This window comes from Numenius arquata, chromosome 7, assembly GCF_964106895.1.
Source record: "Numenius arquata chromosome 7, bNumArq3.hap1.1, whole genome shotgun sequence".
Classification (NCBI taxonomy): domain Eukaryota; kingdom Metazoa; phylum Chordata; class Aves; order Charadriiformes; family Scolopacidae; genus Numenius; species Numenius arquata.
In genome coordinates, this window is record NC_133582.1 from 14,003,797 (window position 1) to 14,020,041 (window position 16,245).

Consider the following 16,245-nt stretch of genomic DNA (forward strand, 5'->3'; position numbering starts at 1 on the left):
GCAGGAAGTGGGAAATGGGGGTGGGTCTGGTAGTTACTCTTGATGTGGTCAATCTGCCACTGACCTTGTTTGGGTAAGGGGAAGAGGAGGATGTGAAAATGAGACTCCGCTTTAATCTCTTGTGTGCATTTTATCTCCCCCCCCCAACTTTCTAAAGAAGTTTCATCTATTAGAGCCAGCTCCCTTCCCTCCTTCTTCCCCTTACGATTGCAGCTCTCGCAGGCGCAGGGAGAACAGCAGCAGCGGCAGCCGAGTGGCGCAGGCTTGTTGTTGAGCTGAAGTGGTGATAGCATCAAAGGAAATGGATGGGGATTTCTGAGATCAGAGCTGTTAGGGCCATTCATGATTTGTTGCCAGGCTGAAAGCTGCTGCAGAGAGAGCTGCCTGAGAAATGCTGATTAATACGGTAATTGAGGTTTTCTATGAGCGAGAAGGAAAAAATGAAAATATGACTAAAAATGTTCTTTTTGAAATGAACAATATTTTGAGATTGCACATTCCAGACAATAGCGGCTACTGGTATGAAAGATTTCTATAAAAGAGCAGAAAACTGCTGGTTGAACAGGGCGTCTTTTTATGTTTCTCTATTAAGGAGGAAGGTCAGAAGGTCAGTCTATATATTTCTTTAATGGCAGAGTTTCCTTTGTGATTCTTACTTCAGTACACATTCTTAACAATTTGTTTCTGTCTCTTCTTTCTTGATAAACTTAGTTTTATTCCAGATCAGGCACCATTAGGCTAGACCTGCACACCAGTGAAATCCCTTCTCCTGTGCTACAGTAGTTGTGGGCTCAGCTTCACTGAGACACCTGGAGCTAATTTCAGGATAGCCTCGGAGTGTGCCACGGAGTTATTTGAAGTCTGTAGGCTTCATAGTCTGTACTCAGCTCCCCAGGCTCTGGGAAGGGAGCCGCACTGACCTGGGATATTGGCATCCTCTTCTCGTCCTGACGAATATTTCACTTCATCTGATCTGATCTAATCTCTGCTTCCTCTTCTTCTCCTGCCCAAAAGCATTCTCAGTTCGTATAAAGGCAGATTTGCTTTTCTCCTGCCCTCCTTCACATTAAGATCAGCCCCTGAAGGAAACACATTAACCCTTTTTTTTTGCCCCCCTCCCCCCCTTTTTTTTTTTTCTTTCAAGCTAACAGGGAAGTGAAAAGCTCTGAAACAGCTGCCTCTCAGAGTGAGACTATTTTTCGGTAAAATAATCACCTTCAGTATGACTACATTGTTTTTCTGTTCTGTGTGGTGTGACTCAGCATCAGTTAATTAACCCAATCAAGTAGGCCGGATTTCTCTCCTTTAATGAATGGTTCTTCCTACTTCAGAGCCTTCCTAGACCTCATTTTGGATGTGCCTCGGTTTTACCGGGTATATCCAATTACACTTATATCCTTCAGCCCAGTGCTCGGGCCACCTCTCTTGTGGAATTACGCCGTGGTGGAAGTTAAGCCAGGACGCTCACTTGCAAGCAGTTGCCCTACTTATGTCGGCTGCCACGAGCCCTCCTGTGTTAGCGCATACGGAAGGTCTTTACACAGATATACTATTCTCAGCATCGCAGACCGAAAATGGCAAGTAATCGTTTCCACACGTCTTTTTATCAGAGGGAGGAGGAGCAGGTTAAGGGAAAGGGACATGTGTACACCCATCAGAGAGACAGACAGGCACCCGACTGCATAAAACGTGCTTTTTTTTCCCTCTTTCTCCCTTTTTTCCTGTGAAGAAGTATGTAACACCCAGATCACCCCAAAATATAAGTATGCATGTGTTTAAAAGAGGAATGTGAAACTAGCTGCCACGTAAAGTGCCGGGAAAGTGATGAGAAATACACTCACAGCCGGGTGAGAAGAAGGAAAAGTGCAGTAGAGTTGCCTGGCAGTGCAGCAGCTCGCGTTCACAGTGGGCTGTCGATGGCTATAAATGGAATTGTGCATCACCGTTCCTCAGAGCCCGAGGACGCCTCACTGAAGAGACAGGACCACTGAAGGAAGTAAGGCATCTGGTTGTTTGGTAATGAGAAGCAGGAATGCTCTTAATAATAAACAAACAGGACATTGTATGCCATCATCACAGGATGTCCTTCCTTCAGCCAGCACGCTGACTTGGATTGGGGGGGGGGGGGGGGGGGAATAAAAAGGGGGGGATGCAGGGTCTGCTAATTGATTAATTGCTCTACCAATCCTCTTTCCATCCCCAGCCTGCTCCCGGGCGGTCGCTTACCTGTCGCTCCGCGCAAGGTGACAGCTCGTTTTCTTGCCTCTCGGTGAAAGAGGCGTCGAGGCTGGGTACGCCGCCGGCCTTGCCCCGCTCCTGCCATGTCGGCTTCCCGGCAGCCGCTGAGGGAGGGGGAGACTGTTCCTGAAGGAAGAAACGGAAATGTTTTTCCTAATTCCTTTTACAAGCGTTGATTAGAGAGAGATGCTGGGAAGGGATAAAATCAGAACCCTGAAACTCCCAAACTGGTCATATCAAGTGAAGCACTGTACGTGTTAAGGTTTAAATCGGGTTTTAGGTGGTATTCGGAACCTGGGAATCGTTTTAATTGGTTTGGTTTGTTTTTTTTTAATAGAGTTCTATCTAGACAAATCGAGGGAGAACGAAGTGGGTACATGTTGACCTCCGGAGCTTAAAAACAGCAGAGAAAAACAGATTTTTAGTGAAAACGGGCTCACGCTCGCTTCCCGCCAAGCCCAGAGGTGCCCGCCCGACCCAGGTCTCCCCACTTACGCGGGGGGGGGGGGGGGGGAGCCTCCCCGTCTGTCGCCTCTTGGTCGAAAAGGGAGGAAAAAAAGTATAAAATAAAACAATTAGTAATAATGATAATAATTTCAGCAGGGCGGCAGGTAGAGCCCCACCTCCCCGCCCCGTGAGGGAGAAGGGAGGGGCCGGGCCGGGCGGTGCGCGCGGGGCCGGGCGGTGCGCGCGGCTGTGGCAGGCGGCCCCCCAGCGTTCCCCGGCGGCAAGAGCAGCAGCGGCGGCGGCGGCGGCACCTGTCTGACAGCGGGGGGGGGAGGAGCGGGAGGTGTGAGTCAGTCTCCCGGGGAGCCGGCCGCTGGAAGGAAGGAGGAATGTTTACTCTGTAGAGATGAGCCAGGGTTGCCGCCGACGGTGGGCTTCGCTGTGGAGAGGCGCGCGGACGCTGCCCCGGTAAGGAAAGGAGCGCGATGCCTTTCCCCCCCTCCCACCTCCCCCCACCCCCTCTTCCCTTCACCCCCCCTCCTCCGCCGCCCCGGCTCCTTCTTTCTCGCCGGCGCCCGCAGGACGGAGGGAAAGTTTCCTTCTCGTCGCCTCTCCCGGGCCGGGAGCGCTCCGCTGATCAGCATTAACCCTTTCGCTCCGCCGCGCAACTGTCACACACACACACACACGCCCCCCCGCGCCCCGAGTTTCGCTATTAACCTCCTTCTCCCCCTTTTAACGCCGAGAGCCGGCAACCATAGCACCGCCCGCCTCGGCTCGCAGTCGGGACGGGACGCGGGGCTTGTCCCCCGGCGGCCCTGGGGGAGAGCCGCCCGCCCGCCGCCACCCCCCGCCTCAGCCGGGCCGGCCGGGCCTCCCCGGGGCGGGAGAGGCGGGCCCGGGGGTCTGCACTCAACCCGGAGTCGGTCAGCCCTTAACCTCTGCCTTGGGGGATCGTGCGCTTCCAGTCTTGGCGTTTTCGTTGTTCCCGGAGGAGGGGTGTGAGTCTCAGCGTAGCTGCCTGTCCGAAAAGGAAGAAACGAAGGGATTTTACACCGGGCTCGAGCGTCATTCCCGGCTACCGGCGTAGGCACAGATTTTTGTCCCTGATGAACCTTACGGAAAGAGCCCGACCTAGGACCTGTTTGGGGATAGGTTTGATAACAGTGTCCTAAATAGACAGAGAGGCTGAAGGACTTGGTGGAATTGTCCGGCGAGACTCCCATCCAGGGCTTTGCGATAGTAATTCTCAGAGGTACCGTCAAAGTTAATAAGGATAGAAAAACTTTTTTAAATTATTTACTTTATTTATTTCCCCTGCTCCTTTTCTTCTCCCCCCCCACGCCCCCGGGAACGTGTTGCAGTGCTTTGTGCAGGGCTGCTGCTGCTGCTGCAGTGATGCTGGCAGGATGTCGGCTTTCTCAGCCTTCCATGCCAAAGGATAAGGGGACGTCGGGAGGAGGCGGGGGGGCCAGGTTGTTTTGAAAGTTGTTTGTGTGTTGAAAGCCGGTGGGAAAGTTCAGGCTTCCCCATTTGGAAGAGGCAAGGCTGGGTTCCGCTCTTCCAACGTGCACTTTCCATTTTTAGCTTCATTCAGACGCAGACAGCAGCTCCTTTCCTCTTCCTCTCCTTGTTTGTGACACTTTTTTGAGGCAGCTTTTCCACAGGCGACTAAGTGGTCTTGCGGCCATGACCCCACGTTTTCTGCAGCATGGAATATTTTTTTTCTCTCTGAGGCATTAAGGAAAGGGTCTGAAAAAGGTAAAGCGGTTGTCAGCCTAGGGATTTTTTCCTCTTTGTTTTTGTTCCCTCCTCATTATTACCAAGGCTGGCGTTTTGAGGTGCTTGCTTCAGTCAGAGAAGCTTCGTTTACACTGCTTTTTGGCTATTACTCAACTGTACCAACTATCCTGCATACGCTTTTAAAGTGTCACAGACTACTGTATTAGTCACGCTGTCTCAACGGAAACCACAACACTGAAGGACAATGAGGATTAAAGGCTGTTTTCTTATTTTCCAGGCTGCTACACAGTGTAGCTCGGACGCTGTGAGTTTCAAGAATCTGGTGAAAGGGAGAGAGTGGACAATGAAAATGGACATGGAGGATGCTGACATGACTCTGTGGACAGAAGCTGATTTTGAAGAGAAGTGCACGTACATTGTAAATGATCACCCGTTGGATCCCAGTGCCGACGGAGGCACCCTAACTCAGGCAGAGGCTTCCTTGCCAAGGAACTTGACTTTCAAATATGCATCTAACTGCAAAGAGGTAAGCGGCAATGCTCTCGGGAAGGTTGGAGTCAGACAAGCCAAATCACAGCGCTTTGGAAAGTGTGTGCTCACCCTGGCTTCCATTCTTTAACACGCACACCCCACACCACCATCAGCAACAAAGGCTGTCTGCTGGCTTTTAAGATGGGACCCTAATGAGTCTTGTAAGAAACTGTGAGCTGGTCATCTATCATGTAGTATTTTCACTGGAAATCGCAGCCAGCCTATCCCTGAAACTGGTTCTGTACCAATTCGCAAACAGTTAAATTTTCACACAATTTGAACAGCATCTGAATAAGCATATTTAAACTGTGTGGTGGTTGTCTGTGCCAATTTCTAGACTGCTGTTTGCCAGGACCATTCATTGCCTCTGGCTCAGAGATTAAAGTGCCTCGGTTGTCCAATAAATAGCTTTAAAAAAAAGTAGAGGGAAAAAAAAAAATTCCTGGAAATGTGTTTAATTATTTCTTTTTGTTTTCCCTTTGGTTATGAAATTGCTTTATTCTTTTCGTGAGCTTACCGTATTCTCAACTTCCTAAATTCTTACAAACTCCAGTGTATCGGTTAAGGAAGTGATGGTAGAACTGTAGCGAACTTGACAGAAGGGTGGACATAGCTTAAAGTAACTTTTGTTTATCTGGGGCAGTATCTTCACTGGTAGCTAGCCGTGCGAGTCTGTCCTATCCTTGTCCCTGGAGTGGGTACATTCTTTGTTGTTGTTTCAGAAGGGCTGGATAGAAATGAGCCCGGATGAGCAATTTGGGTTTGTGTTTACTCCTTCATACAGAGTAGCTATTATAGCTAGGTGTGATGTTCGTCGGGGTAATAACCCAAGGGACAACCCTTCATTTCTCCTTGTGCTGAGACTTGTGGTATAGCAGCTATTACCTGTGCTTCTACTTGGCTAAACACACTGACCACAGAGCTGAAAAGAAGAGGTACACTCATCCGTGCCTATCAAATATTTCCTTCCAGAGTAGGTACTTGTTTAGTCCTGCGTAGAGAAAGAGGGCCGGACCCCCAGCTGGAGGGTATTGGCACTGTGGAATTTAGCTTGGCAGTGCCTAATGCAGTGCCTAGTAGGTTTGGTAAGAGGTTAAAGCTAAATTCTTCTGTAAAATCACTTCTCTTCCCGTCTGCCCTGCCCTGCCCTGAAGAACTTTGGCAGAGAAAGGACACACTCCAGAAAAAAAAAGTGCAAAAGCTTGTTTTGTGTTATTGCATCGTTAGATAGGTCTTACTTTTTGGGGGGAGATAAAGCTGCAACTCCACTGAGTGATACAGGAGGATTTCTTGGTTGAAGGATGAGCTTGCAGCGTGACAGCTCGGGCAGATCCTCGGCAGCCAGCTGGTGACTGACTGGCTGCTCAGGCTGCTCGCTCTCTCTGCCTCCGTGGCAGGAGACGTCCGAGGAGCTTTCAAAATTCCCAGTGCTGTGTTTGGAAACACCAAGATGTAATTTCCTTACGCTATAGCTCAGGTCAGTGAATCAGGGTAGGAGGATTGCTGCCGTCTCTGTGTAAGACATGGGGGGAGAGAGAAGTCGTTGAAAGATTCCTGGTTCTGCCTTGTAAAATGTGACCCGTGCAGCTCCCTGCTAGTGGGAGTCTGAATATAGGACATCCTCCTTTTGTTCTCCAGAGTTCCCCCTGGTCTTTTATTTGCGCTGAATAGCACCTACCATAAGAAGCAATAGGATCTTTCAAACCCTGACTATTTCTAAGGTAACTCTGAAAAAAAGGGCCGATCTGATCCTTTTTTTCCCCCGCCTTCTGGGAAACCTACAGTCCAGTGAATGTCTGGACAGGTCACTCGTTTGCTACTTGTCTGCAGGGTGAAATAGTTGTAAATGGCATAATCTCCTTGCATTCTAGCAACTTCTGATGTGAAATATTATTTTTTTCTGTCTGCCTTCCAAGTTTGATTTTGTTCATTGGGGTCAGGATTGGGTGCGTGTTGCTTTCGCACATCAGTGTTTGTGGGGTCAGCGAGGGAGCCTGATTCTGGTTTTGACCTTATGGAAAACCACTGGAGTCCTGACAGCTCCAATAGGGTGGGTTTTTTTCACTTGCGAAAGGATGAGGTAAGACTTCAGGGGATGCATGCGTGCGTGTTTGCCAGTGGGTTTCAGATGTGAGCTGTCTTCATTGTTAACTTTGGGGAGAGCTGTGGCTTCATCTGGTCGAGAGTTTGAAATGCTGAGTCAGTTTATTGACAAAAACATATAAAATACATCGCTTGTGAAATGCTAATACTGTCACGATTAGATCATGAAATCCTGGTGTTGTCATGATTAGTATTATATCTCCGCTTGAAGTAGGAAAAGTACTGCGTGCCTGCTTAGGAGGGAGGAAGTACAACGGCTGTTGTTTGGGGAGGGTTGCTTTTCGTGTTTCTTTTCCTTGCATGCTTTGTGAAGTGAGTAGCTCCTTTTTAAAGGTTTATTGAATTTGCGAGGGAGTCCATGACGCGTCATATTCTTGTTTATTTTTGGATCTTGATCAGGGATTTTTCTGAAGGACACATTTTTCGGTATGAGTTCACAGTATGTGTCAGCATTTTAAAAAATGAATTACTACTGCTCGTAACATTTTAGGCTGCTAGATTTGCATGAAGTCATTTATTTATTTCTATGCGTGAATTATTTATCCTTTGCTCCAGTTTTAGCAATTGACAAAAAACGATGAAACGCAGTGCCAAAATCATGCTCTAGAAGGCCATATGTGAATGATCTTTTTCATGCAGACATTTAAAAACACTTTTTTCAATATTTTTTTCCCTGTGGTCTCAGTCCTTAAAGCCCGAACAGCCCTTCTTGATATAAAGTGCCAGTTGTTCTGCTGTCTTCAGTATTACTAGTGCCTCCTGGTCCATGAGCTTGACAGAGGGAAACATATCTCAGCAAACCCATAACTTACTGTATTTCTCTGATAAGTCTGTTTCTTAAGAGACAGACCCTCAATCAGTGATTTTGATGAAAGCAGTGTTTTAGAACTATTACAAAGTGTCCCTTGCTGACCTCAGACACTTGCTCTTCCCTATTGCTTTTATTTTATTATTTCCTTTATATGAGATCACCCAGGAAGCGATCTGAAAGCATTTTGTTCCATGGCATCTCTTTTAGAAAACCGGTCACTGTACAAAGGGGTATAATTTACTCAGGCTTATGTAACTGTAAAACTAGTAGTTAAAAAAAATAATAAATCAATGTTATTCCGGGATGGCCTTCCCTGTGTGCGTCTGGGGAATAGTGTTATTTCACTGAAGCCAATAAGAGTTTGTTCGGTGTTTGTTTTTTTATTTTTCAGAGCAGTTTAGTGGTCCTGTTGCAAAATACCCTCCTTTTGCAGCATTGTCAGGGGTCGTTGTTTACTTCCAGCGCAAAGGAAGATGTAGGAGCCTTGGTCTTCCAAAGCGCCTTTTAATATCAAATGTTGGATCCGGAGCCCACACGTCTCTCTCCCGGGGGCTGCGGGGCTCTGCCACCCGGCCTGCTGGCCAGGCCCGCCGGGCTCCATCCCTGCCCCTGCCCGCCGCCCCGCTGCCGGCCGCCGGCCCCCGCCGCCGCATTAGGACCCTGGTCAGTTCCAGGCCCGCCGCCGCCGCCGCCCGGGGCTGCTACCGGCCCCGGCCCCGGCCCCGGGGCTCCCCCCGCCGGGCCGCCCCGCAGCGGCCGGGCTCTCCCCCGCCAACCCGCTCGGCCGCCGCAGCGCCTCCAGGTCGGAGCCGGGGCCCGCTCGCCAGCCCGGCTCCGCTCGGCGCATCCCGTCCCGCTGGGAGCCAGGGGAGAGCGGGTTAGCTCAGCCCGGCCTCGGCAGGAGCAGCAGCTGCCCGCAGCGCTGGAACCGGCCCTACGGCTTCAGGCTAACGTTTGGCCTCGTCTTCCTGCTAGAAATGCTGTTTTGCTGAAAGGGAAAATGTGGTAGCGGCTCGCTTGCAAGAGTGTTGAAAGTTCGGAGCTTTGAAGGGAGAGAGGGGGTAAGTGTCTGTAGAGAGGAAATTGTTCTGAAAATAGCGCGTTGCTCCCACACGGCATGGTGCAGACCCAGAAGGCTGCACAAGGGCAGTAGGCTTTTATTTGTGGGGAGCGAGCTCAGGTCATGCTCCCCTGTGGTTCCTTGCCACGAGGCTGTTTCGGAAGGTCTCGTCGCCGAGAGGCAGCAATGTGCCGAAGGACACCTGGTGGACACAAGTCTGAAATGCCTCTCTGCCACAGCTTTTCGGCAGCCGGGAGACGGCTTCCCCTCCGCTCAGGATGTGGAGTTTCTTCTCTGTTTTGCCTAGAAGCCCTCGGCAGCTCTGTACTTCGTGGCCTCTTGTAAAGCCCACCCCCCGCCCCCCACTAAGCTGCATCAGGGCAGGAGCCCGTTTTGGCAGCAGCAGGGGGGCTGCTGGCAGCCTGGAGCCAGCCTGTCCCATCACTGCCGGCACCCCTGTCCTGGGGGGTACCCCTCATTGACCACAGCAGCTGAGCTTGTTGGGGGCACAGTGGAGGCCAAGAATTGCTGACCAGAAAGCCACCTTTGGTTAAAAGTTGTCTGGACAGCTTTAATCTGGTTTAGCAAAAGGGATGTGCAGAACATCCTCTGCCAAAATAACCTTCTGATGGGCACAGGGTAAGAAATCATCTTCATGTTCAGCTGCACCAGGGGAGAAGCAAAGACTGCTTGTAAGGTGGATATCAAAAAGTATCTGCTGTGTCAGAGACGCCAGTTCAGTGAGTGTTTCAAGTTGACTAGTTCGAGGACTGATTTCTAGAGATTCTGAGAATTTCATTAAAGCTGTTTTAATTAAGGCCAAGATATTTTAAAACCGTGAAAAAACTCAAGCTACCATGCAGTAAAACTGGTAGGGTGTGCTGTATCTTGGTTGTGAACTTTTCTTGAGAGGGCAGATGGATGTAAATGAAGATATATGGGGAAGATGAGAAGAACATCTGCCTTTTTCAGCTCTCTATGAGAAATGTACAAGCAAGACAAAAATAAAACTGAGCCACTGAGCTTGTTTCAGCTTGTGGTAGGTGTAGGAAAATTTCTGGAAGTCCCTTTTCTCTCTCTCCAGTCCAGATGCACAGATCAATGGAGCATTTAACTACCTCTACTGTTGATGTTTAATTTTTTTGTGGTGTGCTGAAACACATGTTGAAACACAGACAAGCACAAACAGTCACCACGTACACCCAGCAATCTGTTTCCGGGTGGATTACCTCCTTGATTCCTTGGCTGCTATTTGTCACCTCTGTTTTGACATTTAACGTGAAATTATGCTAGGTGTTAGTTGTTTACTGCGATTTTTAATCTTGACCAATACACAGGCAAGTACTTCTCCCTCTGTTTTTCTCCCTTTCTCACACCAAGGGTGATACAACAGAAGAAAATGCAGCATGAGAAAATCACAAGTCTTAGCTGATTTGTGAAGTGCTGTCTGCAGTCCAGGGTTTTTACTGTCCTTTGCTGTGAAGGACTGTTACAAAGAAAATGAAATGCTCGCTGGAGTGAGCTATCTGCAGGCTCTGATGAGTGCTAACCTGCTTTGGTAGAAAGGTTGATGCCTTGCGGGGTACAGGCAGCAGTAATCCCAACTCCCGGTTGGAAGCAGCCACTTCTGCTGTTCCTGCCTTGATCTGAAAGGGGCGCGATGTGTGAAGGGGATACGATTAATACATTTTGCTGTGAAGGCTTGGTTGTAATACCAAATTAATGGGCTTTTCACCTTCCTTTTTTTCCCCACTATCTGAGCAGCAGCATCAATCTTGAAAAGGCTTGGGGTTTTGGTTTACAAAATTGTTGGTTTTCTAACATTGTTTGGATACATTAAATTTAAGAAGACTGGTGAGGAACAGAGAGAGACAAAACCAATAACTCAGCAGTGTTTTGCAAAGGGTTACTCCAAGGCACGTTCTTCTGAATAATGATGAATTGCTTCCTGATTTGTGGTCAGTGACTTTTTTTGGTATAATTACTGTCAAGAAGGAAGCTGAACAACTAGACTACATTTCTTAGACCTAGCATAGTGGAGCATTTTCATCAAAACCCTTACGCCTTTTTGACCAAACCCACTTGACATGTTACCGGAACTGCTGCCTCCTTTTTATAAAAGAGGGTGATCTGTGAGTACATGGCCCAGAGCCATTTCATACTCTGTTTTGTATGCCACTGTATGCTGGTGAGAGAATTGTAGGTTGTCTTTTTTTTTGGTTCTCCTTTTAGCTATCAGGACGGGTACAGAGCGAAGAGGGTAGGGATGGGGAGGATGTTTCATTTTGATCTGGAGGAGCAGTCATTCCAGTTCCTAACTTATTAGAAAAGCGAGCTCTGTAGCAGTGAAGTGATTGATAGCTATTGAATAGTTGTGTTTACTGGAACTAGGTTTTTGGAGGTTGCCTTTGATAGGAGAAATAACTTTTGAAGGTACCTGACAGTCTCTGTACATTTCGCTTACTGTTTCTTCTTGTAAATGTATTTCCACAAAACACATTTTTCAGGCGGTGTTCATCTTTGGCTTCCATATGTCTCGGTAAGATGCTAGTATCTAACAAAACTGGTCATACTATATCCAACACAATTGTTAACTTATTTCTGTTTTGTTGACCTATCACTAAAAATTTCTTGCATTGGTTGCTTTACCTTCTTAAGTTCAGGGGACAGGGGAGAGGAAGACTTTTTGATTTCTACAGGCACTGAACTGATCCTGTGCTGCTCTTCTTGTAGGTCACTGGAGTTATAAGCAAAGAGTACATCCCAAAAGGAACGCGCTTTGGACCCCTGGTAGGAGAGATCTATACCAGCGATACGGTTCCCAAGAATGCGAACAGAAAATACTTTTGGCGGGTAAGCAGGAAAAAACAGCACCATGTTGTTGCAGTAAGCAGATCACTAAATGAGTAGAGCTGAGAAGCTGGGTCACTTCCTGCTTCAGACCTGTGTGTGAATACAGGGGGCAACTTCTGTGCGCTGCCAGGCACGAACAGAGCCAATGGGCTGAACTAAGCCAAGTAAAAGCCTGGCTGTCTTGGATGTAGGGACTGTGTGGGTGGAGAGAGCAGGGGAGATCCACAGCCCTTCCCAGCTCTGTCTTCTGAAACACATCAGTACTTGATTGTGTAAAGAAATAGTTGTGCTTGCTGAAGGGGCAGGTTATTTTGCATTTCTTCACCAAGGAAAGTCATTCTTGTTTATGTAAATACCACGTATCCTTGATTTTTCTAGCTGTGAAGAAGCTGTGAAAGTACTGCATAATCTTTTACTCTGGAATTATGATACATTTTGTGGCGTTTTCCCTGGGTTTTGAATAGAACTGCTATAACTAACACAGTGGTGGTGGTGTTCAGCATATATCATTCAAGTCATAAGCTTTTCTGGTCCGCTTCAGAAAGTGTTAAAAGAGCAGCCCACAGACCTTAGTGAAGAGAAAAATCCATTAAACGGCAGACAAACACTAGAGGTGATGCCTAATTTGTACTCTGTAGTATAAGCTGGAAGGGAACACCAGCCAATTTGTTTTGCCTTGGGAAGTCTATGCTGGGGAATATGCTTCCAGTTTATCAGTTGACATAATCCTCAATCTCCTTTACAGACCCATTATTAATTGTTAGAGAACATTCCTTCAGCCCCATCTCCTTCCATGGATTTGTTTTGCTGCCTTCTGGCCATTTAGGTTGTGTCTAAATCGGTGGATTTGGGAGTATATCCAAGCCTCTGTGCCCAGGTGCTTGCCTGCCTTAGCAATATCCCGACCTCTCATCCAGGTGAAACCCAGGGCAAGCACCGGTGTTCCCCACACCCCTTTCTTCCTACCTAATTGCATCATTTTGGTTTTCTCAGGTTGTCTTTGTGCAACGTAATATAGCATTGCACAGGCAGTTATTTGCATCGGTGTTTTTACAAAGCAGGCAGCTGTTTTGACGTTCGTAAGGCTACAAAATGTTTCTTACAGCCGAGTTTTTCGGGAGCTTGCTTCTGGCGTAGGAAGGGAGTTGTATGCCAGGCCTAGCCCTGCCAGTTGCAAATCAGACGGCAAACATTGGGAAGAGGGGCTGCTAACCATCTTGCAGGACTTCATTCATATATTGGAGCGAGAAAGATGACATCATTCTCATGATGTGATTTTAAGCCTTAACGCAGAGGGATCTTCGGAAATAATATCCTAGGAGCCATCTAAGCATCGTTAAATTCCCTGTTATAATCTCTTGATTCGTTCAAGACACACTGCTGCACCGAAAATGAATTCCTTCCTCGAGGTCTGAAACAGGCTTGCATATGCAAAGGAAATTGTGGGAGATAACTTCCCACATGTTATTAAAGGCATCCTGGGCTCGCTGGCAGGAGCGGGAACATCTGCTGCGCGCGCGGGGGGACGCTGCCTGCGCCTTGCCCGCGCGAGGGGAGCGGGGCCGCCCGGGGCCGACGTCATTTCTGGGAACCGCGCCGTGACTCAGCACATCTGGTCTTGCCTTCCCCAGAATAGGTGGGCGCCCGGTGGGGCGCAACCAGAGCAGGGTGACCGGCAGCATCCGCGGCCCTGCCGAGGGAGCCGTGGAGGGCCGGTTTGGGAAGCGGCGGCAGGCGTCGAGCGCCGGAGCCCCGCGTTCCTGGAAGTTTGCGAGCCGAGGTGAGCAGAGAAACCCGAAGGCTCCTCTTGATACAGCACAACTCGCCCGGCTCCCTTCCATTTTCTCATAACAAACACACCGCAAAATCTCTCGCAAGCTGCTTTGATGAGGCCACATGTATTTCCCCCTTCTCAGTTTACAGGAAGTTACTCTTAAAGAAAGTGATTCTGGTGTTTACGGTCCACATTAAAGGGCCAGGCTGCCTTGCCCCTCTCCGCAGGCAGCTCTCTCCGGGAGAAGAGGAGAGGTCCTGGCTGGTCGGCAGCACGCTTGCCCGGCCAGGTAGGTAGGAAAGACAATGGTGTGAACGCAAAGGCAGGAAAACACCTTGGAGTGTTTTCCCCCCGAGATAAGCTCCGTCTCCCCTTCGGAAAGGCATTTCCTGCTCAGCGAGGTGCGCTGCTGGTGCAAGCTGCTCCTGCTTCAAGGTCTGGCTTTCGCCTGGTCATCTGTTTCGCAAAACCCAGGAACCCCATCTCGTCCAGCACAGAGCTAGTTCCCCCCAAGAGTAAGGGATATGAATTTAACTAACATGCCTCCTGGATTTTTCTTGATTTTTTTTTTTTTTTTTTTTTAATATAAAATAATTCTCCTGTTCTTACCACTTCAAGAAACAGTAGCTTCTCTCAGTGATTGGGACTTCTTTCCCCCCAAGTCGCTGAAAAGTTTTTAGATTCACGTTTTCTTTCCCCTCTGCGGACAAGCCAGAACGTGTCCCTCGATAGGAAAAGTGACTTCTCATCAGTTGGCTCCTCTCCAGGTCTTCGTTAAGTTATGGCAGGTGAAGTTCATCTTTGCCTCGCCCAGCCTTTCTACAAAAGGGCTACAGTCCAACTATGAGCAAGTGTTGCTTTAGGACTCTGGGGGGGTGGAGGATGTTTGCATAGTTTAAACCTTTGGGCGGAGGTGGTAGGAAACTGCAAGTACAGAGGCCATAGAAAAAGGCGAGAAAGACTCTGACGTAGCACAGCCAGTCAGTCTTATACACAGGTGACTCAAAGCATTAATGCAAGCATGCACTCAGACCTGCAATCATTAGCATTACCCACTTGTTGATCATAGCACCAGGAAAAGGACTCTCAGGTAGACTGCACGCAGGGAGAGTACTCTGCGTTTCAGATTTGGGTATGATTTGTCCATACTTACAGAGGCTAAGCAGAAACGGAAAGGTGACTGTGGACTTGCCTTTGAATAAGCATCTCTTTTCCTAACGCAGAGGATATCATAGTTGGAAAGGGGGGGGACTCGGCTTGAATTCTTATTTCAGTAATATCTTCTTGTTTACAAAAAAAAAAAAAGCTTATCATTTTGCCTCTCTGGACTCTGTGCACACGTGTTGTGTATTGTGCATATATATATTCATAGGCACTTCCTGTCTATTCCAGATCTATTCAGGTGGTGAGCTTCACCACTTCATTGATGGATTTAACGAGGACAAGAGCAACTGGATGCGTTATGTAAACCCTGGCTACTCCATTCAAGAACAGAACTTGGCTGCTTGTCAGAATGGAATGAACATCTACTTCTACACCATCAAGCCCATCCCTGCCAATCAAGAGCTGCTTGTGTGGTATTGCCGAGACTTTGCGGAGAGGCTGCACTATCCCTCCTCCAGAGAGCTGACAATGATGAACCTCAGTAAGTGGATTACAGTATAAAAAAGGAATGCCAGTAATGTCTCTTCTGCCTATATGATCTAATAATAAGTTTTATAATTACACAGCTGCATCATCTGTTGTGTCACAGTAGGTAGCTCGGAGTAGAAAAGGGGAATTAAAAAACCCAACGCAACAGAATGAGTTCCCTGTGCCTGTTCAAATGTTAAACAGATTATAAAAAATCTGAACAGTTATTGGTTTACAATCTGAGCCTTATCTGATGAAATCCTGCACAAACAACCTGAAAATACCCTCTGCCTTCAGAACCGTAGATGTTGGTTCACTCTCAGACTTTCCAAGTCCAGATCTCTTAGTGCGTTGCGCAAAAGCCTGCTTTGATAGCATATACTAAAGGCCGTCCAGTCATGCTCCCAAAGGGCTGCCCTCACCCTACGAGGAAGTGTGGCCATATGCCATGACTCTGTTTAGGTGTCTGACAAAATACGTGTTGACTGCATAATGCTCTTCGAGCCTTGCATCTACGCTTACTTGTCTTACGGGAGCAAACCTCCTGTGGTCTTCTCATCTGGTTACTTGTTTTTTAAGCTCAGTGTATTTTGTCCCCGTTTCTTGGCTGTATATCGCAGCTTTCGTTTTCTGTTCAGAAATAATAGCACTGGTAGCAGGGGGGAGAGGTATTTCCAGGAGTTTATCTCTCTGTTCCTTTGTGGTTTCTGACTATTTCCAGCCACAGCACTTTACTCATAGCTTAATCACTGCCTAGCACCTCATCCAGAGCCCCTTGAAGAGAGGGAGAGACTCTTGCTGACTTTCATTCGACTCTTAGGCTGCCTCCCCCCCTGCTAGCTGCTCTGAGACAGAGCAGAGCATTCTTTTGTGCTTCTGCCAACACCTACACTGAAATTTGAAGGAAAACCTGCAAACTTTTTTTTTTATAAAAAGGGCTATTTGCTGTTATTTGGCAATGAATCGTGGGTTATAAAATATCAGTGTTACTTTGGGGGGTCATTGGAGCTAAAATGTAACCCTGCATCATGAAAATGATGTCACACGTTCAGA

General features: G+C 48.0%; 1 protein-coding gene across 1 annotated transcript in view; it reads left to right on the plus strand.

Moving 5' to 3' along the window:
* PRDM1 (PR/SET domain 1) overlaps positions 1-16,245 on the plus strand; it is a 30,379-nt gene that overhangs the window by 4,795 nt on the left and 9,339 nt on the right. Inside the window, exons 2-4 of the mRNA XM_074150729.1 lie at positions 4,706-4,954; positions 11,667-11,786; positions 14,953-15,205. Coding sequence (XP_074006830.1) covers positions 4,706-4,954; positions 11,667-11,786; positions 14,953-15,205 — 622 coding nt within the window. The remainder of the gene's footprint in view (positions 1-4,705; positions 4,955-11,666; positions 11,787-14,952; positions 15,206-16,245) is intronic.